The sequence below is a fragment of the Dromaius novaehollandiae genome, chromosome 5, assembly GCF_036370855.1.
Source record: "Dromaius novaehollandiae isolate bDroNov1 chromosome 5, bDroNov1.hap1, whole genome shotgun sequence".
Lineage (NCBI taxonomy): Eukaryota > Metazoa > Chordata > Aves > Casuariiformes > Dromaiidae > Dromaius > Dromaius novaehollandiae.
The window spans coordinates 3,658,888-3,685,423 of NC_088102.1; the positions used below are offsets into that span (position 1 = coordinate 3,658,888).

Genomic DNA, 26,536 nt, shown 5'->3' on the forward strand with positions numbered 1-26,536 from the left:
TGGTGAGGTTTTCTGCACTGAAACACCTCTGAAACGCACCTCTGTCCACCAGAAACTCCACCCTCTTTCAGAAGCAAGAGGCGGATTTAGGAAGAAACTGAACATGACAGGCTTTGCTGCAGCAAATTAAGGCATGTCTTCGCCCAAAAGCATGGGGAAAGAGCACTCAGCACCAAAATGCAAAGCATTAAAGAAAGAACAGCTTGAGATCACGTCACTGACCAAATGCCAGTAATTTACTTGCATGTTTCTACGCTATTTGGACCAAGTGAGCTGTTAGAGTCCATCTAAACCAAGAAGCAGGAACTGGTCCACATCTGCCTGCTAACATGGAGACTCAGGTCAGTCACATTGCCGGCTGTCCAGGTCGGTTTGTCATCCTCATCCGGAGGCAGCTGGACTCGGACTGAGCAGTGGTAGTTGGTGACAAGAAATACAAGTATCGACTCACTTCTTTTTCCTGTTCAGGAGATTAGGTGCCGACACTTTCACTTTACCGGGAATATTTCTTGACAAGTCAGTATCCTACAAAACAAACAAAAAGAGAAATAGCATATAACAGAAAAACATGTAAGAACATCTTCCTCTTCCCCCAGCTACTGTTTCTGACTCTTGGTGTAAATGAATGTGCTTCCTGCTCAGAGCATTTCTGCTTGTTTCCCGCAAAGAAAACAAGGCTGATGTCAGGCTTCTGCGCCCTCTCGCTTTCCCCGTTTTATTAATTTAATGCCTGTTAGCGGTTTCCTGTGCAGCTTTCTCCCATTAGCTCCATTAGGATGGTCTGGTCGGTGCTGCCATTCACTGGGCACTACCCGCTCTCTTGTGGTCATTAACCGCTAATTGTGTTTTCCTAGCAGCGGTCCACGAAGTCAGCGTCGCGGCTGACGCAGGTCAGTGCTTCTGACCCGTGACACAGCAGAGGCCAAGAGCCGCCGTCGCAGAGAAGCACCCGGGCTGCCTGGTAACCTGGGATCGGTCACGTTCAGTGAGAAATAAACACTTGCAGACTGAAAGTCCTGACAGGCAGTGCGGGATGGGGGACAAGGGGGACTGTGGTGCAAGTGGCTGACGGCCCCACGAGGGCAGGTTCTTTGCTGTACTCCTCATCGCTGCCGGCGGCAGGCCCTGCCCTGCTGCTAAATTTCTAACAATCCGCTCCAGCCTAAGCAACCCATCTGCCCTACCTGTACTCAGAAATACAACACCGTACAGGAAAAAAAAGCAATAGCACCTTTGGTTTTGGACATATTTATCCCCAAAGTGGCACTAGTGAACTTGTTTCTGCTGCAGTTAAGTTTTTACAAGAGAAAGTAGAGAAACCAGTCACCTTCACACTGCGAAACAGGTCTTTTTCTCTTGCAGTAGCTTCTTTAGATTGCATGAAATTATGCAAGGCAATCTTTGCGGCTGTAAAAACACAGGAAAGAAGATTTAAACGGTATCTAACAGCGTGCTAGCTTCAAGAGGTAGCGCACTGAAAAGGAGTCGAGTGTGTTAACACCATACCTTTTCCTTTCTTTTGGGTGCCTGGAGTGAGCTTGACTTTATACCTTGCAAAAGAAAAGGTTTCTGTAACTAGTACGGCAGGTTCCGGCTCACCGCGCGGGCCCCCAGCAAGCCTTTTCCAGGGAAAGTGCTGCCACTTACTTGTAGTTTGTCATCGCCGTGTAGGGCGCGCAGATGGGCACGGCGAAGAGCAGCACGTCCTCGGGGTGCGGCTGGCCCGTCAGCGAGTCCAGCAAGGCCTCTCCTTCCTGGGACAGCAAAGGGACGTGACCCGCGCTGCGAGCCCGGACGGCGGCACCTGGCCCCAACCATCCCACTTCGCCAGGGAAGCAGCCCGGGGCTCCCCCCAGAGCCAAGCCCAGCGCAGCCCTAATCCCACGGCTGCCCCGAGGTTACTGCAACGTCCTTCCTTCAGCTTCATCGCTTCACTCGCACTTAATTACCAAGCCATGACCCGGTCCTGACCAGCAAACAAACATCTTTGATTACTAAAGTCACATCAGTCAAAACGGGACTGATCTTAGTTTTAACCAAACCGAAAGGGACCTCCAAACACAGTTCTGTCTTCACACGGTGACCAAAGGCTTCCCTCTACACCAGCCACGAAACTCCTTGATTAAAGGAGTTAAAGAAATCAACTAACTTTCAGCTTTGAGCTACCTCTACAGCCTGTCCGTATAAAAAACTCTGAAGCAGTTTTGTAAGTAAATTAATTTCTAATCCAAAGGAAAACTTGCACTGGATCATATTGCGTCATCCTCCTCCAGCCCAGGGCCACCGCTGCTGAGTGGTGCAAAGACCTCGTCAGGCAAAGACAAGGGACAGACTTCCACTTAGCCAACCCCCAGTTTCTATAGGGGATATATGTGATAAGCAGGGTATGGAGAAAAAAAGCTTCATTTTTTCAAAACAGAAGAAACCTGGTTCCACCAGTAGAAGGCAAGAAGTGTGACATGGAGGAGCGAAGCCATAGGAGCGAAGCCGTGCTCTTCCAGAGGGCTCAGCACAGGAACCTCTGTGCCACCCCCAGGCTGCTGAAAGCCCGGCTTGTGCCTCAGGCCCTGCCCTCGCCGAGCTGTGTGCGACAGCAGGGCTGCCGGCTTCGAGCCGGGATAAAGCCTTTCCCTCAGCGTTTATCTGGGGTTTGAAGACGAGCATTTACCTCAACTCCCGGCTGATCCTGGTCCTGCTCCTCCTGCGCACACAAACAAAGGAGACTTTAGAGCTGAAATGAACACACGACCGCTTTTGTCCCCCCAGAGAAGCTGAATTCTCTTATCAGTGGTCCACAGAAAGCCACGTTCTCTCTGCAGAAACTTAACTCATCTTAAGGTAAAAGTAATTTGCCTGGCACACGCCAAGCTGGGAGGAGAGTTGGGCTGTGATTCAGGGATACTGACTCATATCAACCAATCTAGAGAGTTCCCAGTTGCATTTCAGCAGCACCGACTGGGAGTCGTTGACTTAACCAGACCCCCAGCGGCTTGGCGAGGCTGGATACCCCCCAGAGCCCTTGGTCTGACCACGCTGGGAACGTGGCACACGCACGTCGCTCCAGGGCTTTCTGGGACTTCTCCAAACCGATGGGCTCCCAGAGTCCTGCCATTAGGCGCATTGCTCTCCCCAGTGCCCCGAAACAGCAAGAGCCGCTCGGCCTCCCTGGCAGAACGGCACTGCACAGCTCCAGGAGAGCCAGAGGGGAGGGACAGACGCACGGACAGGAGAGGCGAGACAAGCATGGCGCTAACCTTCTCGTCCTGCTGCTCTTCCAAGGCCGGGTCCTGCGACTCGTGCAGCAGGACTCCTGCTGGTAGCGTCTCCTTGCCCCCTCCAGCACCCCGATGCGCAGCCTTGGGTTTCTGCTGTGGCTTCTTTGCTGGCTCTTCTTTCGTCTTCCCCTTTTTCCCTTTTTTCCCTTTCTCCTCCTTGTTCGACCCTGCAGACTGCGGTCACGCACAGAGGTGGTTAGAGCAGCGACGCAGACAGCCGCAGCACAGGGGGAGGCCGAACTCGTCTCACTCACCCCCAGCAGCTTCATGATGAGCTCCCGGTCCTCTTCATCCTGGTCTTTGTACTTCTCCTTCATCTTCTTCATTTTACTCTGCGGAGAAAACGCACCAACAGTTTTAGAAACAGTAACTTTTGGAGAGATCTGTACTCACAGACAAAAACCTAAGTGCTGTCCCCAAGTGCACACCTCTTCCAGGTCTCCCAAGCCTCTTTCAAAGCAGCTCACCAGTAACCAACAGATTATTTTTCAGCCAGAGAAGCACAGCGTGCTCAAGGCTAACAGACCAGCACCCACCATCCCCAAACCACCAAGGGCATCTCTGATTTGAACCCAACACTAGCAGGCAGCTGTGAATGTCTGACAGAGCTGGGATTACTGCCTGCACGGGAGAACATGAGCCCACACTGCACAGGGCAACAGCTCAGCTCACGGGGAAGCTCGCGCCCTGCCTACCTTCTGGCCCCGCTTGATGGGCTGCGGGGCCGGCACACCCTTATTGGCGTTGGGCGCAGGGGGACGCTGCGTCTCCGTCTCTTTCTGCTTCTCCTCAGGTGGCTCCAAGTTCTCAGAGTCATTTTGCTGCTTCTTTTTCTTCATTTCTCTAAGGAAAACAAAGGATCACTCAACACAACCCCTCTTGCCGTGGGCTACCACTCTTCTGCCAGCATGAACACCCTGCTTCCCAGCCACAGCGTTACAGAGGAACCCGAGGCAAGTATCCTGGAGACAACTCCTCTTTAGCAAAACCTCTCAAACCCAGAAGCCAGATATGGTTGAGCCCCTGAGTGCCCAAGAAGCCACCTGTCCATAACCCGTGCTCCCAAAGAACAAGAGTGGCTGCGTCCTAGCGCGAGGATGCCTCATTGAGCCCTCGCTCCTCTTCTCAGGAAACGTCGGCTCACAGCTCCTGCTCTCCCACCACATAACGATGGTCATAGTCACCCACACCAGAGCCCTCTCCATGAGCCTGAAAAGAGGATTTTCAGAGCCAGGCTGCCTCCTGTTCACACCCCGCTGCAGCACTTTGGCAAGGGAAACGTCTCTGCTGCCTCAGCAGGCCTGTTCCAGGGGCAGGAAGGTGCAGGGAAGGCAGACTGTCATCACAGCGAAAGCCTGGCAATGTCCACCCTGTTCCCAGCTCAGGGCATCATCTCACAGGCCCAAGCTCACAGAGAAGCAACCTCGGGCAGGACGCAGCTGCCCTCGCCCGGCAGTCCTGCCTGCGGAGAGCACGGGGCGGCACCGCGGACCTGGTGCTTTTGGGCAAGCGCTGCCTCCCCCGAGGAGCAGGCAGGGACCAGACTGGGAGGTACGAGACATGCCCTACCCCCATGTCCTGAACAGGGCACGAGAAGGGGGCATTTGCCTCTCCCCAAACAAACAGACGCTCTCACCTTCTCTCCTTGGCAGAGAGATGCCTTCGCCCCTGGGACTTGCTGTCGCTCTAAAAAGTGAAACACGGTTAAAGCGCATCATGTCCAGCGGCAGTTCACACTGCTCTCTGCCAAACATCTGAGCTGGGACCTTACCAAGTTGGGTCCTTCCTCTTTGGGGACCATTTTCTGCAGGGATCTGTGGGGAGATTGAAACGGAGCTTGTCACTGGATGAAGAGCAGCTCAGCCCTGCACGCACCACCACAGCCCAGACATCGGCCACTCGGTTACACGGCTTTCAGCTTTCTAGTTCTTCTCCAAAAGTCCTGGCTTTGGTGAAGGGAAAAGGGCAGCAATACTGGGAATAAGTTTACAAAGCAGGTCCTCAGATCTCTGCCAGCTTGTCTCATGTACATGCACAAACACACGTGACAAAGATAGCCTGGATACAACATGTGCCAAAGAAATAGCCTGGCGTTCAGCTTCCCAAGCACACAGCCCTAATCGTCTGTGGTGTTCCCTGCGAAAGGTGCCCATTCCCACCTGCTCAATCCCTTCTCCTAACACCCTCTAAGCAGTGCCATTCTCATGGACAACAGCAATGTCACAACCACATGTGGAGCAGTAACTCAGCACCAGCTTTACAGAGCAGAAGCAACCCCAGGGCTCAGTTTCTGGGGTCACAGCGTCTCTGAACAGGAGAAGGAGGCAGGTGCCTCCTGGGGAGCAAAAGCAGTGCTACGGACGCCTAGGCCAACGTGGGGAATGACAAAGAGCAGCCAAAGAGGCAGATACCACTGAGCAGGGGAGCGTGTGTGTGTCTCTGTGTCTGTGTGTGTTTCAGGAGGGAGGTCTAAAGCAAGCAGTGAAGTGGCAGGAATGGGTACAGTGTGGCAGCACTAACCCAACTATAGCCCTGTGTCTGGCACCCTGCAGAACTGAGCATCAAAGGAATCGAGGGCAACTCATTGCTGCCCTTGCCCTGGCAGGTCAACATGGCATTTTAACAGTATGGAGATCTGCAGAAGGGCCCGCACTGCTGAGAAACGCAGCTGCTCCTTCACTTACCTTTGCGACTGAAGGTGCGACAGGTCAATCGTTGTATCTGGGTAATTTATCTCTTCCTCCTTCACTTCACTCTTCGACTCTGGATCTTCCACTTCATCTTCAGATTCTCCGTTGTCCTCTTCCGAGACACCCTCTGGCACAGCGGGTGCGTTTACTGTGCCCTGGTCAGGGTCAGCAACACCCTCATCGCGATTACTCTCAGACGCGGCTTCCACATCCTCTGGTGCCTCCTGACACTCTGCTTTTTCCTCTTCGCTGCTGCTGTCTCCTCCTTCTGGGGCACACAGGTGAGGAAAACACAGTTCACGCTAGAAACACCAGACTGACCCACTACAGAGTGCAGGGAACTGAACGTGCAAACCCAGACGGTCCCAGACGTCAGCAGCACGCGCAGTGCTCCCGTCACTCCCTCCATCATACCTAATAGCTCCACTTCTTCGGACACCAGTTCGCTGGCGCTGCTGGAGACTGTTTCCAGATCCTCATCCTGCACTTTGACCTTCCTTTCTTCTCGGTGTCTCCAGACACAGCTTTCATCCACCTAACGACAAAGGTGCCATTACATGAGACTGACGGCAGTTCCAATGATGCTCACTAGCCTCTTCAGAGGATACCAGAATATAACTCTTTCTCTTTGAACACTTTTTACATTCCTCGGGGAAGGAGACTAAACCAGCACATTTAAACCTAGTCTGGCAACCTCAAAAGTAAAGCTAGTGAGGAGACGTGTATAGCTGCATAGCCAGCAGTCTGCCCCTAAAAATACATATGCTTCAAACAGAACTCATATAAAAATCTAGCAGAGGCAACAATGTTCAGTGTCTGTTTGTTTTAAATGGACCCCAGTGCAAACTGGACGCTGAATAGCATTTTATGGGATTTGTCCCTGTGGGAAAAGTAGTAATTGGGAATATACTGGTAAGCAACAGCTCGAGCCAAATTAAAAGAAACAGCAAGAGCTGCACAGAGAAAGCAGTACCTTAAACAAGAAGCTAAACCCCATCATCAGATATGAAGGAGGAAGAAAGTTCTTCTTCCCTGAAAAACAAAGGCAGATTCCCATAAGGAGATTTAATGGCTATGTTAGATAACATATTTTCAAAATTCATTTTTATTAGAGGCTTCAAGTTACCAAAAATTATACTGGGGCTGGTTCTAGCTCTTGGACGACAACAAAACTTGAGAAACATGAAAGCAATTTAGCTAACCATCTTCTGCCCAGTGCCTCTGCTCAGCTAGCAGACGCTGATGCAGCTGTCTGAGGTTTGACTCAGAACAGGTTTTGAGGACAGAAGCAGTATCTGCCACCTGCCACAGTGACAGGCGGACACCTCCGGTGGTTGCCACTGCAGGACAGCACAGCATTTCCACACAAAACACTTCATGTCAAAATCCCACTCTTTCCTCATGTCTCACCTCGAATCATGAAGCTCCCAGTGGTGAGGTATTCTCCTGTAGGTGCAGTTTTAGAAACCTGAGAACAGCAGGATACACTATAAGGAGCATCTTTCACAGAAGACCAGCACCACTTAGTAACAGCGCCAGCAAAAGGAACATTCAAGCAAGCTGCGTTTTTAGCTTATGGAAACAGCTTTGCAGGATTCGGTACCCAAAGGGTTCCTCCTGCCTTTCATAAGATATTTTCCTAACGGATGTTTCAGTTCAATCTCACACTACAGGGCTATGTTTTGGAAGTCCTCAATGAGAAACTGGGTTATTCAGGACACTGGAACAACTGAAGGCATTGCAACCTTTAGCTTAATGTTATCTGTTAATCCTTACGCTCGAGTTGCTCAGAAGCATAGCAAGACTGTAGTTAATATACAAGCTAGAACCCTGACTGAAAAAGTTAAAACCTGTTTTTATTAGAAGAGAGGAAGTTGTTTTTTTGGTTTTTTTATATAAGAAGCCAAGCTTGCAACATTTCCTCAGCCATGCACATGTCATGTCAGAGGTCACCCCTCCGCCCCGCCCTTAAGTCAGTGCAGCAGAGCCAAGGAGAACCTCCAAGGAATGGTATCCGAAAACAGAAGTTTCATCTACATCCTTCAGTTCCCATATAGAGAGATTTTATCTGCAGTCCTGCTTTTGTCCCTTCAGAGGTCCTGTTTGCGTGCACAAGTGTCCTTACCTGGTGGTGGAAGACCCACCAAGCACTGGTGACGACACGGGCATCCCAGGCAGCGCTGTAACACAACGCCATCGTGCCTGCCTCCGTCAGGGTCCGCGGGGGGATCGGTTCACCTGCGGCAGTAACATCCAACACATCAGCAAACACAACAGAACATGACTCTCCAACTTCTACACGCTCCCGAATCCGGTGCGTGGACTTTTCAGGGCCCTGGGCAGAGACAAGGCGGCCTGGCTGAGTCTGAGGGCAGTACGACAGAGCTCCACACGAGGTACCTGTTGGGTTCTTGATGACACAGCTTGTGGCTCCATGGAGATCAGCATGCACGTATATGTCCCCTGGAAGAAAAGTGACACTTTTGGTAACTACATAGATCACTTAGGGAAGATTCCCAATGCCCGTGGGAAACGGCTACCTGGGCTGCAGAGAACCAGATGGGAAGGGGATCTGGAAGCCTTTTAGTCTATACCTGCTGCCCCAGGCAGGATCAGCACATTTGCTCCCCACAGGTGTCTGTCCAACACACTCTTACCCAAGTGCTGAAGGTCCACACCAAACTATCCCAGTGCTCCACTGACAACAAACACAACTTCTAGGATTTCCATCAAAGTCCCCTCATTCCTAAGACCAGCTTAAGAACAAACTAGACCTTCCCCGTCATGTTCTCCTTGTACATTTACAAAACTAGGAAGTAAGAGAGAGACTGATACACCCCACTTTATCAGACTTGCCTGATTTCAGGTATCGCTTGACAATCAATTCATTCTGCTGCTGATCTCTTCCAGCGATAATGAGGTAATTCTCAGAACTAATGAACCACAGGAACTTCTCAAACCTGCCAAATTGCATCAATGCATTGTGTGAAAAACACTTGGGACTAAGAGTACATTACAGAGGCATTTTTTGTACCAAACTGAGAATACCCATCTTATATCTATTACTTGTAAAAGACCCTGCATCAAGTTTCACATCCATTCATATGTCTACAGCATGAAAACAAGGCATGGTACAAATGTCACATCACTGTCAGTGATATTTTGGAATGACACAACAAGCACTGTCAACAAAGCCCAGCTGCCTATTTATTTTTATTATAATAATTTAGTTATTAGATTATTAATACTTTATTTTTTTTAAATCTACCATTACTGCTTCACAGACATGAAGCCGCCAGGGAGTAATAGTGAAGTTCCCTATTTTTATTGAGGGCATCTTCCCAGCTCTGTTTAAGGCAAAAAACTCAGCTAAACTGCAAGTCCACATCCACAGTCAGGCAAAGTGACCCAAAGAGCAGGACCATGAACCCATGCAGAGTCCCACCAAAAGGAACTTTCCCAGGCAAAGGCATTATTAAAATCAGGTCAGCAACGTAAAGGAGCAACTGGAAGGAGACTGTATACAAAGTGTAATGCTAAGAAAAATGTAATTAGCCCATATAATAATAATTAGCCACTTCTAACCTAGTGAGAAGTCAACCCAACACAGTCCTTTTGAATTTGCACACATTCACAACACTTTAGATGATGACAGTGAAATTGTACTTGCCAATAGACCTTTCTTGCTTTCTGAATGGTGGTAACTGTCTGAACTTCCTTCAGCGTCTGCTTCGTCTTCTTCTCAGCTGATTTAAATGCCTGTTTAGACAAAAAGCATGATCCCAGTTCCCCAACACAGGAATCATACAGGTGCTAACCGAACAGTAGGAAAGTTAGTAGGAAACTTCTCTTTTTTCAGACTTCAAGCTCTACAAACCGCTATTCACAAGCCGATATTCTTTTCATGCACATATAAAACAGTAATTCTAAAATATCCATAAATCTTCACTCTGTAGAGCAGGCCCCTGAGAAAAGTAATGGAAATCCTTATGATCAGATAGCCAATAATTTTCCAGTCCTGTCTCCATAAGCTCTGGTCTGCCAGTATCTCCACCAAGCACCCTGTCTAAGTGCTCACAGGGTTACTGATGGAAACCAGCTAATACAGCGGGGATCTGCAGTCCTCTATTCAGTGGTCTTAACAGCCCAAGAAAGAAACAACCCTGGTTGGCTGATTTTACCTTTTGTGTCTCATTAGGACTACCTACACTAAGTCAGAATTTTCCACTTATCAGTGACAGGGGCTTTGCTTTTAAATATCTTTTAAGAACAAATAAGAAGAAATACCTTCTCTGCAGCTTCTACTGTCTTCTGTGTTTTCTTAGCCGCATGTCTTTTGTGATCATAATACCTGTGAAACAGAAGTCTGTTTACATCTGAAATCTTAGCATGTACACTCATTTTTAGAATATACTTCTTCTCATGGTCCTTCACATTTGTAGTAAACATTCAGTTCTGAAAAAGTAATTTTTAGCTCCGATCTTTGGCTTAGTCTTCACCTGAGGAAAGCAGCCAAATGAAGTAACTTCCCTTTCTCAGACACACGGAGCACTCTGTTTGGATTACTGTGTGGTAAAAAGCCATTTCGTTTCATGTATCTCTGCAGAATTGTACTCAAAATTAAATTAATACAATAGCAAGATACAACCTGCTATGTAATAGTGAGATACTGTTTGGGGACCAGGAAAATACATATCCTAGAGTTAAGGACAAGCTACCTATTTCAATTTCTAACCTTTAATTCAAAAAAGATACACACAGGGCCCTTCCTATGATGTTATCACTATCAACTGCAAGCACATAGAAACTTCTACAACCAAAGCACACATTCATCGTAAACCTTACTTCTTGGCATTGGCATATGCAGACAAGCTGAGATCAACATCAACTAACAATGGCTTGTTTTTCTGTGGTTTCTTCAACTGTTTGTTTTTATTCTTTTTCTTTTTTCCTTTTGTTTCTTCTGTTTCTTCTTTTTCTAAATCAGCATCCTCCTCCTCCCCTTCCTCTTCAGATAATATGTATGGGTTCCTAAAAAGACATGACATCATACTGATTAAGGTACTGAGAACTGGTTATTTTTTAACCTTAGCACAACGCATCTGTACTTCTATTCTCTCATGAAGATTGGAAATGGCCAAAAAATCCTAATACCACTTTCACTGTGCAGCTGCAGGAAGGCCCCATGTTGCCTTACATGCAAGCAGGTTTCTGTCTTAGATGTTTGAGGGAAATGGGGGGAAAAAGAAAACAAAAACCAAAAGATAAAAGAGCTGAAATTTTCCCATCCAAGGAGGTGGCATTTCCCAAGGCAATTTTTTTCTTTTAAATCCTCCAGTCACCTTTACAAGAGATATGCATCTCTGCTATCAAAACAAAGAAAAAAATAGGCTTAAAACAAAGAACGGTTCTGAAGATTTATTTTCATAAAGTAAGAGAAGAACAAAAACAAACATAAGATATTCTGCGCCTGATCGTCACATGAAATGCGGGCAGGTACATCCATCATGATGATCTGGCGAACAGGACAGCATTGCAACAGTTTAAAATCTCATAAAATATCTCTTCTGCTGTTTTCAAAGAAGCATGTTGAACACAGATCAGCTTCAATTGCATTTCCTTCTCACCAATGCATTAAATCCTGCTCAACACAGCTGTGCTGAGTCTGTGTACCAAAAGGTGGTGGAGCAGCATAAAATAATGTTCTTCATAAAGGGAAATACATCTCCACAGTCCTTTGTACTAAGGATGCATGATTCAACACTTGGTGGACTAACCAAGCTGTGTGATCAGCAATATGATCATTATTCACTATAAAAGCAGACGGAAGAGAGACTGATGTAACACACAATTGCCAACACAGAACTGACTCCTGAAAGCAAGTTTATTCTGGAATATACTAACATGGTTGAAAATAATGTAACTAAACATTCATAAGTTCACTTTCCCATATCAGAACTTTCATACCAGAAGTTTTAGCTATAAAATAGAAATTCTCACTTTCATATCTTTAGCATCCTGATACATTGTCAGCTCAGGTTACATAGGACCTCTCTCATCTTCAGTGAAAGATTATGGGTATGCAATATTTGACAAACTCATACTGAAATACATTCCCACCTGGCTTGCAACACTGCATGCCTTTCATTATTTCATGGAGGTTTTTAAGACATTCCAGGTACTACATCACGGCCAGCTCTCTCATCAGGACTCCTACAGAAAGCAGGGAGCAGCATCAAAACTTGCAGCTCACATCAGCTGCTCGTTCTTTTCATGTTAATATAAGGACAACTGAATAGCTTAAATACCAGTGCAGAAACTAAAAAGACAACTGTCTCCTGCTCAGCTCACTGCACGCAGTCAGTCCCACTCACATTTGGCATGGGAGACCTGCAACGTACTCACCTCAGCAGCATTGTGATGTGATTTGTCTGAAGCTTTAATTCTTTGATTGCGCTTGCGACAGGGTCCCCCTGCGCTTGAGCTTCTTTTACAATTGCTCCGATCTCTGTCCAGTCTATCTGATTGGCTAAGGCGCTGCGAACCACCTGGATGGCTCGGTCAACTATCTCTAAGTTCATTTCTACGAGCTCTCCTTTTATCTTATCAATTTCCTTCAGGAAAGAAAGAAAGTTTATCACCATTCAAGCTAAACGGAAACTCAGCAGTATTTTAAAAAATGAAAGTGCTAATTAATACTGAGATAAAATCCAAGAATGGCGTTAAAGTCATCACATGGGGCAAAAACCAACTTGACTCCTGCAAGCAGAGCTCTACAGCCAGCTCTTGGCAAAGGAGGTGCAAAGTTTCTGTGAGGGAGCAGAGCCCAGCTGCGCAGGCCCAGGCTCCCTGAGGGGCTGCAAGGTGCTCAGGGGCAGGGGAAGGCCTCGCTTCGGGATCCAGCGCTGACCACAGCAGTCAGAACCAGCAGGTGCAATTCTTCAAGAAATATTACATATCTTCCCAGTTAAAAAATCCCAGTCTTACCTGAGCTTGCTGAAGAGCTTCTAGTCTGTGTTCGTGATCCTTACGGACATTCTCAAGTTTCTTCAATGCTTGTTTTTCCTTTCAGAAACAAGTAAGATGGAAAAAAACATAAAAACAGCATCTTATCACCTATTCACTATAAAGACACTCAGCACAGCATTCCAGCTAAGAAAAATACAACAGCGTAAGGGATGCAGAGAAGTTTCCAAAGAACTGCTCTTAATGTTATTACTTGTATTCCAAGCAGAACCAACCACTGCATTACATAGCTTGAAACCTGCTCTATGTCCATCACTGATTCAGCATTTCCATAGCAAAAATAAGTAAACAACTCCTCCTCTACCCCAAGCTATATGAACCACATGCCCTAAAAAAGCAACTGAAGCTCTGAGAGAGCCACCACAGCTGCTCCACTCCTGGATGAGAGCATACCTGCTGCAGCGCTTTCAGATCAATCTTCTGTCCCTCTAACTTGGAGTAAAACTCGTCTGCTGCCTGCAAGAGAGAGTCAGATTTAAGGATCGCCAAGCTGCATTAACCTGTACCAACAACAACAGAAGACAGAGGAGGTTCTCCTCACGAGAGGTGATGGCAAAGCACTAATATAGGAGACAGATGCTAAAACAGGGTTCAGTAACATCCTTTGTTTTACCTTGTCACAAGGCCAGCTCAGCAAGGCACTCATGATGTCTCACTTTAAACTGGGGGCTATGGACACGACTAAATAACTGGCTGAACCAGGATCCTCATTCTGTGTTAAGAAATTGTAGTGGCAGAAGGAACCTGCTGTTTCATTGTGCTCTTCACATTAAACTACTGCAGTTAAAGCCCTGTCCACCCTGAATCCCTGTTGCACCAATTGGTCAGTTCAGAAAAAAATAGAAAACACGCTTAAGAACTATTCCTAGTCTGCTGCTCCAGCTGTCAGACGCTGTGCTTAAAACAAACGAAGAGGAAGGTTTTAAGGTGCTTAGACTACTGATGCTGTGAAGGAGATGACAGAAATCCAGACAAGTACCAGGGCTGGAAAGTGAAATGGGAACTCTGGAAATCAAGGTCGGGAACAACACACAGTTAATGATTTCGGACAACATTAGTAAGCCAAGGACCAGGAAGGACAACACTCAAGGAAATACTAAATCAGTTGCTTGAACCTTTCAAAGTAGTCTCAGGAAAAGTATAAATGTGCTGACTGTTTGCCTTCAGCGATAACTCAGCTTCTGTACTCTCCAGTAGCAAGTATGTCTGACCAGGACTGATTAAGAGCCAACTTCCGTGCAGGCTTAATACACACCTACACCTACAAACATCTACAGTCAGTGCCACATGCTGCATTTCAGCTACAGGATCTAACAGAGTTCATAAAGATGACAGTGGTCAGCAAGAGCCTCCAGGTCTTATTCTGCTTGGCTTTTTCTGCACAGAACACTTATCCATCAAATTAATCACTTCTTCCAAGGTCTATGTTTTCATTAATAACTTCAGCACTATATTTTAATTATGCTTTTTAGCATCAGTCTATTCAAGCACTTAAGTACAGTATCAGCAAAAGCACTGTACCTTATTGAATGAGTCAAATTCCAAGTACGGACATTTTGAATGTTGAGAAAACAAGAAAGGATGAAATTCCTCATATCTGTAAAATACACATTTGATATTATCACCTGAAAACTAATTTAAGTTAGGCAGTCTAGTAGAAAAAGGAGCAAATATTTCAAATATTTACGTGTAGATATCTTCTGCTGGTTTATCTGGTTCCAGGCTTGGCTTTTTCTCCCTTTTCTGGATAATATAACCCTAAAATAACACACAAATATGTCATCAGCATGTGCCTTTGAAAAGGATCCTCCACCCCATATCTTGGCAAGGCAGGAGGTTTTAGGTGCTAACCTACTGATCAGCACGAGACAGTAATTCGTTGCAGAGGGGAGACCGTGTAGCACTAGCAAATGTGACTGACTGAATGAAGTCTTGACCACTTGCTCATCTCTCCTCCAACATATTCCAGAAAAAAACAGTGAACTTCTCTTGCAAACCTCAGAACCACCCTGCAGCTTACCACAAAATCCTATGTTTTACATGCAAAACAGTGCTACCTGCTATTAGAGCACAAATGCAGTTCTGATAGGAACTATATAACCTGCTTGGAAGTTACTTAATTGCTGCAAGGAATGCAAGAAGCAATTTTTATTCCCCACCACTACGTGGAACCCAAGCACATCGGACAAAATCTGAAGGTGGTAACAACAGCAACAGGCATATGCTGAGCAGTACCTGCCTATGGCTTAATTCTGCAGTTCCTGCAGAACTGATAACCCAGCTGCTCAGCTGAGACCCACCTTTCCACTGAAGTTGTCAGTTAGTGTCATATATTCTTCTGCTTTCTCTAAAGCACTAAGTATTTTTTCAATATTTTCTAAAGAGAGAGGAAGGAGAGGAGGAAGATTTTAAAACACCTAGAACAAAAAGATATTTTTATATAAACATAGCAAAACAGCAAATCAACAAAAATACCCAGGCAACTTGTGCATCCAATTATGCGCATGGAGCAATCTGTCCAACCTAACCATGTCAACAGGAAGCTCGAGCTATCATGTGGCCTTGTGAAATATTCTAAAAGTAGGATTCTAAGACATCTCAAAAATAAAATCCCATATATCCTTTACCACAGGTGCTTCGCTACAACAATTACTGTTCACTTTGAACAGGAGCCTCATTACACACTTTTCCATTTGTGCAATTTTTAATATAAAAAAATATATATTTTAAGACATAATTATTCAAATTCTATTAAAAAATAAAATCATACAAATACTAGCACCTTATAAAAATAAAACTATGGAGGCAAAGCATAAACCAGGAGCCATGAGAAGTTATTTATTTGTTACAAAGTCAATTTATTACAGCACCACAATGTAGTAGGAAGATGTAAAAACTCCTTTCAATTTATGGAAAATACAAAAGCGCCCAAAAAAATAAGACTATGAAAAAAAAAAATCTATTCTGACTTTACGACCCAAATCCATAATTTCCAAATAAATGTAAAGCTGCTACTTTATCAAGTCCCCACCATGTCTGTCATAGCTAAAGGCACACTTTGATGCTAAGCCTTCTGTGTAGGATTCATGTAAAAACATCCCTCTCCACAGCCAGAGTTCATCTGATGTTTAATATAATATCTCATTATAAAAACATTTAGACCATAAGAGGACTCTGATATTGTAATTCTAATATATGCACAATTCAAGAGGTTTAACGAGAACAAGGCTGATCTCCAACCTAAAAACATTATAGCATGTAACCATATGGTCTGAACTATAGGTTTGAGGATTAGTTACCTCTTTGGGAAAACATACCACATAGACACAAAAACCATTACGCATGTAGTACACCCTTTAAAATATTACCTCCTACATACCTTTCTTTTCCATATGTTCATCTATTTTGACATAACCAGAAAATCCAGCTTCTATAAGGCAATGCTCAATGAGGGTGGCTCCATAAGCTATATATGTGAAAAAAAAACAGGAGAATCAGCTGTTAAAAACATTCACAGTGAATTCTGCATTCGCATAAAAATCACAAGAAGTACTTCAACACACTAAGGCCATGAAACTACAGTCAGTGCCTAGAAAGGCTGGGGAGAGTCAAGGAGCTGTGGTCCCAGAACGCAGCAAAGCCCAGGCGACCAGCACTCCCACGGCGGCGCTCCCAGAAACGCTCACTGGCCAGGCAGAGCAGCCCAGTCTCAGCACGTGGCTGAGAAAATGGGATCTTACAAACCTGATGATGGAACTGGGAAAGGTCTGGGACAGAATGAGGACGTACAGGAAGGATGGGCTTCATCTGGGCCAAAATGGAATGAAAGACTTAAAAAAGGCGGAGGGAAGTTTCTGAGTGTAGGAAACCCAACAAGGGTGGAAAAGCATCTGGTTTGGGATAAGATATTACAAAGGGTGAAGTCACGCAAACTCTGCATCTTCAAGTGAAGAACTGGGGAAGAGCTGGCAAAGCCACATGTGAAACATGAGGGACTGTGGAAACGAGTGCAGCCCCATTGAAACAGGGTGAAGAGAGGTAGCAGACAAAAGCACAGAAATACCACCTCCTACAAAGATTAAACATGAAGTCTGAGAAACGAGATGGGGCAATGGAAAACCAAGTTTAGCTGATAACAAGCTAAGCAGAAACATGGTGGAAGGAAGACAATCAATAGGACAATGCAGCATCAAACTTAGAATGAGGCAGGTGACCCATAAAAGACATCTTAGAGTCCAACCAAACTAACAAGTTAACCACCTGAACAAATACCACAATCCCAAGAAAACGAAAATCAAGGCCTATGCCAGGGACAGGCAGCATTAGGGCTACAGAATCAACTGCCTAAGCAGGGCTGCTGGTCACCCTAATGTGCAGAACAGCCAAGAGATTGTGAAGGTCAAAGAACAACTAAATCAGATTTCAAGCATTCCAGTCCAGCTGCATAGATGTCACACCAGGATACAAGGCTGAGACTAAAATTTTAGACATTATTAATGACTGTTTTACGAGGCAGCTAGTCAGAGAGCTCAAAGGAGGAAAAGCTTCTCTGATTCACTCACAGGATCTGATTCAAATATATACACTGTCACAGAGACCATAATGTTCTTGGATTCAATAGCCATTCTAGCACAACAAAAAACCCAAGAAATCTATTTCAGGCATGCTCAGTTTAAAAGGAAGGACTAGGTAAAGCAAGGAAGCTCCTAAGAAGGAAATTAAGATGATCAATAAAGCGCAAAGTCTGCAGACAACCTGCAGGCTATTTAAAGATGCTATTTTGGAGGTTCAGAACAAATGCATACCGTTATCAAACTGCTTCAGAAAAACCCAAAGAAGCACGACTGAACAGCAGGATGAGAGACGCTGTTAAAAGCAAAAAGGCATCCTGCAAGGAACTGAAGTTGTGTGCATTGCAGACAACGGGAGACTAAACTCTGGCCTGTAGGAATGTAAAACACAGTAAGGCAGGCCAAAATTAAGCTTGAGAATACCTGGAAAAAAAATTGAGATTAATAATAACATCTCTTCTTGACATACCATAAGCAGGAAGCCAGCTAGAATCAGTAGGTTCAACAAATGACCTAGGTATGAAAGAAACACTCAGATATGACAATGTCAGAGCAGGAAAGCTAAATTAATGTCTTGGATTTAGTTCACAGCACAGGGCCACAGGGAAGCTCTGGCTGGAACATTTCCCTACAGGCAGTATGTCAGGAGATCTGTCTCAAACCCAGCTGTCAGGAGAGGAGGCGATGGATCCACGAAACAAAATGAGCAGCAGCAAATCCACAGGACCATAGGGAACTCAGCTAGGTCTTTAAAAGCACTCAAGGGTGGAGAGACCAAACTATTAGCTGTAGCTTGCAACCTCTCACTTGGTAGGAGAGGCAAAAGGAGGCTAATGCATTGGCAATTAGAAAAGGAGTGGGACCCCTTCTCCTAGGACTGGGAAACTACCAACTTCTTTAAGACTAAAATTAGCAGAGACTTGGATAAATATACACAAGAGAAGAGCCAACACAGTTTTGTCTTTTGCCTCATAAATCCACAAGAGAGTCAAAAAGCACAAAGACAAGGGAGGCTGAATAAATAAGGTCTTTCTGGATTTCCAGAAAGCATTTAACAAAGCTCACCCCAAAGCGCTTACAGGAGACAAGCGGCCGCAGGATAACACGATAGCCTCTGCTTGGATAACAAAAAGTGGTTGAAAGATAAGGAACAGGGAGAAGACGGAAGCTGTCAGTGCACACCGCAGAGGCAAGAACCGAGCTCTGTTACAGGGACCTAGGCTGGGGCCTACACTTTTCAACATGCGCTTTTCAACTGACCCAGAAAGGGGGAGCAAAGAGTGAGGGGCAAGGCCTAGTGATGAAACAGAGTGTCTCAGCAACAGTCAGCCAACTGTGAAATACTGGAGGAGACCACAGCAACAGGGAGTGACTAGATAAAGAACTGACAGATAAACTCACTGTAAATCCATATAAAATCATGTACCCAAGGAAAGACTATCCCAGTTCTGCACAAACAATAATAGGGCCCAACTGACTATTAATTACTATTTTGGAACAAGACCTAAAAGAGAGTTCTGTGGAAACATAAGCTCAATACTCAGTGAAGACAAAGATTCAAGCCATATGTTGGGAATTATTAAGAAAGGAATAGTGAATTGAACAGGGAAAATCATGCCACAATATAAATCTGTGCCACACTTTCACTTTGAATGCTAGAAACGGTTTTACTTACCCCATCTCAAAACCAGTAGGGCTAGAAAAAGTACAGGGAAGGGCAACACAGATGATCAAAACCTTGAACAGCTTTTTGTACAAAGAAAGACTACATAAACTAAACAGCAGATTAGCCAGCCTAGAAGTGACCAAGATTTATAAAATGAGTGGCACAGAGTGGGTAAATAGACAGCAACTGTTCACTCTCTCTTAAATCCAAGTACTGGAGCACCAAATAAAACTACTGAGACCAGTTTCAAAGCAAACAAAAGAAGGTGGCTTTTCATGTGACATTTAAGCAAGCTGTGGAACCCTTTGCCACAAGACATTTTGGATGCTGGAAGTTCACAGGGGTTCAAGAAGAGAAAAATCCAACCCAAGCTACGAAATACAAAGATGTCTGCTTTTATTAGAGAAGTCTCTAAAACATAGATTGCTGGGATTGAGAGATTGCTCTGCGGAAACATCAGTGTATTTGTTAAGGGTGCAGGCAAATCACTGGGCTGCTGACTAGACCCTGGTCTGAGGTGAAGCTGACTTAATAGCATGTGAGGAACTACAGCACACAACATGAGAAAGTGCTGGACATGACAGTTACCGGTGTGAGAAGTGACAAAAGTTACAGACAGTGCCATGAGGAACGGCTGAGTTTCACAGGTGGTTAAGGGAGCGTGATGTGAGAAATGGCCAAACTTCACAATAACTCAGGGAAGAACTGTGGACCTTTTGAAGAGTAGAATCTTGCCAAGCCAACAGTGTCTAGGCAATCACATCAGTAATACTGAGAGATAACACCACCAGGAATACCAAATTTGGGTACTGAGGCAGCAAAACTGAGACTAATGGGGAAAAGTAATCAGCAGCGGGTTGTATTTTTAAGAGGAGACCAGGGTGGAGAAAGGGAGGGACAAGAGCAGTGAAAAGGAGAATTGAGAAATGGGAAAAGGTATATTCAGGTCTGCAGATAATGTAATTGGGGCTGTCTGGGGGTACCTACCAAGCAGCTCAGCACCTGATCAACACAGCCAAATCTGGACCATAAACCAAATTTACTGTTCTGACCGCATCACACAAGTCAAACCTGTTTCTCTGGTCAAGCATACCAGGGGCATGGCGCGCTTTGCCTGGCTAACAGAGAACACCTCCACACACAGGCAGAGCACCTCGGTACTACCACATTGTTACCTGTTCCACGACCAACAGCACTGGCATCCTCCAGCCACCTCCTAACAATATCCTTGCCCTGACTGTACACTTTTACACCTCCTACTCAGCACCGCCGGAGACAAGACCCTGAGCAAAATGCATCAAGTCAGAGCTCCAGTAGAGCTATTCTCAGGTCCTCATCACTGTCCGATCACAGCAAGGCCCATGTCTCCGTGCAATTGGCTTTGAATTAAAAAGATCTGCTCTATTTTCAAAGACTTGGGTTTTTTGTTGCTTTGTTTTTCAAACATACATAAAGCCAGACTGTCGTGAACAGCCTCAAAAAAAAAGACTGCTTGAGGTTGTTCAAATTTTCAGTATTGCCTAAAGATAACACATCTTGTCCGTTTCCTTTTGTAATGAAACAGGATTACTTACGAAGATGGGGGTTAAGAACCCTCTTCAGCTGTTCCCCTTTGGGTGCATTTGATATTATTTCAGTTAACCTAGGAAAGATAATGGAGAGTTGCCATTCCAAAAAATGATGGACAATGGGTTTTATTGACTGTCTTTTATTGAGTAGAGGCAATAATACATTTTCAGTTTTATAAAAAGAAGTGTAAAATGGCCTGTAATATATAAAAAGACTATCCAAAGACATACTACTATTCCCAGTTCAAAGTAATTTGGATTTATTCCTATATGTATACCATCTAGTTACCTTTCCAAGGTCGGCAGAGGTGCAGGTGCTTTTGCAATGTCAACCGGGTATCGTTCCCGAACTGCGAATCTGACATCGTCCGCCTCATCTGTGCGAAACCTCAGAATGTTTAAAATGATGTATTCGTAGTCCGTCAGGACAATGTTACCCTACAAGCACATCACAGCTGACCATTAGCAAAGGCCGAGCTCAGGTACGCTCTTACAGAGAACGCGCTTGGGGCTTTGCACTTACCCTGTCATACAGCTCAATGATTAGGTGATAAGCAGCTTCATCGCTTCCAAACTGGAAGTCCACAATTCTGTCTACACCCAACTGTTTCACGCTGACAAGTCTTCTCGTCTTTAAATGCTTACGGCACTGTCAACAGAGAGAATGTCTGTGAGACCACGCAACAGACCTGCTTGAGATATTTCACACTGAAACACATTTGCTTTTTCCCACCATGATCCCCCCCGTGACATTCTGACCACTCCATACTTACTATAGACAAATTTCAGAAAAGGTTAGAAATGCTGATCTTTGTACTACAGAGATGAGACAGCTCTTAACAAAACAGTAATACCTTGATGTTTATAGGAAATACGCTTGTTCCAGATTCTTGACATTACGCTATTTTTGCTATTGAAAGTTGCTATTTGTTTAGCTGACTTACTCAAAGCAAGGTCACCTATGCCAGTTCAACCAGTGAGGAGCTAGTTAAAAATCAAAGGGTTCATCTTACAAAGGGAACCAGGATTATCCCTGCATCAATACGTGATGTGGAAAGACACCCTGACAATTTTTGTTGAGCCATTTTAATGGGGCTCCACCCAGAGGGGCTAGCCTAAGGATCTGTACGATTCAGCGCTCAGGTCGCGTCCAAGCAGATCTACCTGCAGAAATGCATCCTAACAGCTTACGCCAAGATCTGAAACGCTGAAGTCCAGCACACTGAACAGAAGGACTCTGTTTAATATAGGGTGCTGTGCCTGCACAGTGCCTACAAATCTGGACAACGCAACTGCAACACTAAGACTTCACTGGAGTCAAGTTCTGAAAGGTGCGGGTGGCCCAGGAAACCTTCCGGAGACTAGTATGGGTTTTCAGAAAATTACATTTCCATCGTTTCTGGCACTGACATCAGTAATGTGACCCCAGGTCCACAATTGCTCTTTCTTTGTCTTCATTCACCCACTTGACCATGACTCACCAAGCAAATCCTTTCCCTATTTTCTTGCATCTCCCAGGACAGAACATTAATGTTGCTTTCTGAAACTGAGATGCCTTTTTAGAAAGAGGTTAGTTTACCTTCATCACAGGTTAGTTTACCTTCATTGCAAAGCCAGATGGCATCATGTTTTTTGGCCACTCGAACTCCGTCGTGTGAATCCGTATCCCAGATTCAAGCAGCAGCGTGGCCTTGCAGTCTGGTCTGTGAACAAGATAAAGACTCAGCGCTTGGCACGCGAGCAGCCGTCCCTTACGACACAACAGTTTGCACCAGCATGAGACCAAAGGACCAGAACTAGCTGCACGCTGTCTACGAAAACACTATGCCAAGACCAGTAAAGTCTAGCAAATGCTGTTGCAGCCAGGCTGACAGCAAAAGGAAATCCACATTTTAAGTTAACAGGACTGAGTGTTTGCAGAAAACTTGGCCAAGCAAAACACTTCCCAGGCAATGGAGTACAACATCCTCTAACACAACTGGAGCCAAGCAAACGAGCACAGGGTCCTTCCCAGGAAACACTGGAATGGACAGGTCAGTGACGAACACGACACAAGCTCTACCTACCATTTGGCCCAGGCACCTGTATCACTTATGTAAATGTTGCTCTACATCCCTCCACCTCCTCTCCTCCCTCCCCACAAAAAGAAACAATGATAGTTGTGTATGTTTGTTATAACACGTTCAGCCTTTTGTACATTTTCTGCAGTATTCTGCCCTTTTCACAGCAGCTGCTCCATATGCTATCTCCCAAGAATTTCCAGAGTAAAAATTATCATATTTTATCAAAGAATAATTTAATTATTTTCTCTGAAAGTTAATGAGAAAAGCCAGACACCTATCAGCACAAAATTATATATACATACATATATATATACACACACAAAGAATCTAGCTTTCATATGTAAAGTAACAGTGTAAAGAAACTTAAAGTTCTTACTTTTGAAGGCGGATAAGATATGTCTTATTATCCACATCATAAACGTTGTTTACTCTCATTCCCAGCAAGCTGTCAAAAAGAAGACACATACCTTGGAGACTACGATACGCAAATCACACAAGCACCAGAGAAAAATCCCAGGGATAATTAAAACACACACAAGTGCCAGTGACGATAAATCACCGAGCAGCAGCAGAAGAGGCGGCAAAGGGAGATTAATGGAATGAGCTGGAAACTGAACAACGAAAGATGGAAAAACTGCTGTTAATGGATTAGGTGCCCCCCCCAAAAAAAAACAGGCCGCAGGGCCTTCCCCGCGGGGGGGGAGGGGAGAAGGGGCAGAACACTTGGCGGCTCCCCGGGAGAAGCCGGGGACCGGCACAGGCCAGCGAGGGGGCGCGGAGGGCCACGGGGCAGCGCGGCGGCGCGGCTGGGCTCCGCGGAGAGGCCGCGCGTGGGGGGGGGCGGGACACAAACAGCCGGGACAGCGACAGGCAGCGCCGGGCCGGGCCCCGCTGCGGCGGGGGCGCTCCCGGGCGGGCTACCTCTGCCGCAGCTCGGCCAGCAGCGCGCGGATGTCGACGGTGCTGAAGCGCGACTTCATGGTGGCGATGGCGGCGCCGCCGCCGCACCTCACCGACGGCGTGGGGCCCCCCCCCCGCCCCACGCTACGGCCGTGCGCATGCGCCGGCGGCGGCTACGGGTCGCGCCCCGCGCCAATCCTCCTCCCCGCAACGCGCCGGGAGGCGCCCTCCGCCCCTTGCGCATGCGCCGCCGGGCGGGTGCGTGGCGGGCGGCGGGCGGCAGGAGGCGGTGCGGGCGCGGGGCAAAACGGGGGAGAAAGGGGGTAAAAGGGGCAAAAGGCAGCGCGACTGGGGGCCAAAAGAGCCCGCGTCTCTCTGTGTTGCCCAGGCTACGCTGCAGTGGCTATTCACAGGCGCGATCCCACTACTGACCGGCACGGGAGTTTTGACCTGCTCCGTTTCCGACCTGGGCCGGTTCACCCCTCCTTAGGCAACCTGGTGACCCCGAGCTCCCCGGGGATCACCATATTGATGCCGGCCTTAGCGCGGACACCCGCTCGGCATAGCGCACTGCAGCCCAGAACTCCTGGGCTCAAGCGATCCGGCGGGCTCAGCCTCCCGAGTAGCTGGGACTACAGGCGTGCGCCACCGCGCCCGGCGCCGGCTGCCCCGCACCGCGATGCCTAGAGCCTGGCGACGGCCCAGGTGAGGCCTCCCCCCGCGCCCCGCCATCGCCCCGGGCCCGGCTCCATCCCTCTGGGGAGACAGGCCGTTGTGATCTCCTCGGGGAACGGAGACCCTTCTCCCACAGCTGCAGCACGAGCCTCAGTTTCTCACACAAACAACGATTTGGGGTTTTGCCTCACTGTAAAATCTAGCCAGGGGGTTGGGGAGCATCGGGGCGTCTCTTTGACCAAGAAATTCATTAAAGAGTGTGTTTCTGGGCTCTCGTCCTCCCCTTTTTAAGACCCCTCTATTTATTCCTCTGTTTAACTCCACTAGTGATTCCTCTCTTTCCCTCCTTTTCCCGTTTTGATGGCCCAAACGTGCAAAAGGAAACTGGGTCCCGCTGTCTTGCCCAGGCTGAGCCACGGGGACTATTCACAGGCGCGATCCCACTACCGCTCAGCACAGGAGCTTTGACCTGCTCCGTTCCCGACCTGGGCCGGTTCACCCCTCCTTAGGCGACCTGGAGCCCCCCGGCTCCCCGGGGAACACCATATCGATGCCGAGCTTAGCGCGGACGCCCGCTCGGCATAGCGCGCCGCAGCCCAGAACCCCCGGGCTCAAGCCGTCCGCCAGTTTCAGCCTCCCCGGCGCTTGGATTACAGGCACCAGCCACGGTGCCCAGCTGTTTTTCAGTATTTTTTCCACCCATCTTGTATGGGCTCTGTCTGGCCACAGAGGGGCAGTGGGGAACTGAGAGAACGGTCCTTGTGCTGCTTGTGTTTTGCCTTTAGAAATGGATGAATACATAGGAAAGACAGATTTGTGAGCACAAGTGGATTTCAGTAGTGGAGAAAGCCCAAAGTTTTCATTTTAAGCCAAAAGAGGCACTTCGTGGTGCTTTATCATCAGTGCCAGCCTCGGACAGCTCAGTACTCTTCATTTACTGGAGAGGCTGAGAGATGCCCCGCTCCGAGCTCTGAAATACTTTGTATAGGGATTTCTTGACTGACCACTCGGTGTTGTCCGAAGAGCTTAAAGCTCAGAGCTGGTGACACTAATGAGCTGTGACAGTAAATACCCAATGGAGCAGGTTAGTGAGACACTCCTGCAAGCCAGAGCCCTGGGGGCAGGCTGCCTAAGGTGTTACTAACCCCACCATTCACTGACTTGCAGGAGTGCAGCGTCTCCGATGGGAAATGCTGCTGATTCCCCGCTCTAGTAGTTAAATCCATTGGGATCCAAAGAGGTTTGATTGCGTCCTGCACCGTGACCTCTCAGTGCTGCAAGAAATCACAGCACAAGCAACCAAAACCTGAGCACACGCTAAGGAGCAAGGCTGCCACAGCACCTTTGCTGTTAACATCTGTAGAAGATGTTCTGCCTTTCCCCAGCCTTACCTGACCCTTTCGAGGCTGCTCCCCCGGGACAGGCGGTGCTGGAGCAAGCGCAGGGTCGCGTGGGGGGGAAAGATGCCAAAAGAGGCTGGGTCCCGCTCTGTTGCCTGGGCTGTGCTACGGGGACTGTTCACAGGCGCCGTCCCGCTACTGAGCGGCACGGGAGCTTTGGCCTGCTCCGTTCCCGACCTGGGCCGGTTCACCCCTCCTTAGGCGACCTGGAGCCCCCCGGCTCCCCGGGGAACACCATATCGATGCCGGCCTTAGCGCGGACGCCCGCTCGGCACAGCGCGCCGCAGCCCAGAACCCCCGGGCTCAAGCCGTCCGCCAGCCTCAGCCTCCCCGGCGCTTGGATTACAGGCACCAGCCACGGTGCCCGGCTGCCCGCAGCTCCCTCCGCCTCCGCTCTGCAGCACTCGGGCACCGGCTCCTCTCGCCTCACCACGGCAGCCTCAGGCAGCCGGATGCGTTGCTGCTTCGGCAACACCCTGGGAACGGGGGAGAGAGAGTGTCAAATGCAGGAAGTATAATTTAGCTCCTCGAGTAAAGATTCAACACAATATTTTGCCTTAAAAAGTTTCTCCCCCTTCAAGACAGGGTATGTTTTAGCCCCTTGCCGTGCTCTGGCTCACACAGAGACTTGTGGGGCAAGGAAAGCTTAGAGCCAGCGTGCTCGGATGGTGAAGCAGCCTTTGGTCTAACCCAGCAGTGCGA

At 47.2% G+C, this 26,536-nt stretch overlaps 1 protein-coding gene across 2 annotated transcripts; it reads right to left on the bottom strand.

Annotated features, from left to right (window-relative positions):
• Positions 1-203: 203 nt before the first annotated feature.
• On the bottom strand, positions 204-23,934 carry NEMF (nuclear export mediator factor). 2 transcript variants are annotated; one of them, XM_064511806.1, is made up of 33 exons: positions 23,781-23,934; positions 23,236-23,304; positions 22,397-22,499; positions 21,320-21,445; positions 21,086-21,234; positions 20,803-20,870; positions 16,371-16,457; positions 15,292-15,368; positions 14,679-14,749; positions 14,513-14,588; positions 13,385-13,447; positions 12,953-13,030; positions 12,371-12,579; positions 10,811-10,996; positions 10,253-10,316; positions 9,636-9,724; positions 8,822-8,925; positions 8,366-8,428; positions 8,091-8,203; positions 7,376-7,433; positions 6,939-6,997; positions 6,380-6,500; positions 5,960-6,230; positions 5,047-5,089; positions 4,912-4,961; positions 3,971-4,118; positions 3,530-3,607; positions 3,255-3,449; positions 2,669-2,701; positions 1,648-1,754; positions 1,507-1,550; positions 1,328-1,407; positions 204-525 (listed from the first exon to the last, which is right to left on the bottom strand). In XM_064511806.1, the coding sequence occupies exons 1-33, from the start codon at positions 23,837-23,839 to the stop codon at positions 448-450; spliced, it is 3,219 nt and encodes a 1,072-aa protein (XP_064367876.1). In that variant the 5' UTR covers positions 23,840-23,934; the 3' UTR covers positions 204-447. The 2 variants fall into 2 exon arrangements, with proteins under 2 accessions (XP_064367876.1, XP_025973620.2); XM_026117835.2 differs by having other exon boundaries at positions 5,960-6,233.
• Between the last annotated feature and the right edge of the window lie 2,602 nt (positions 23,935-26,536).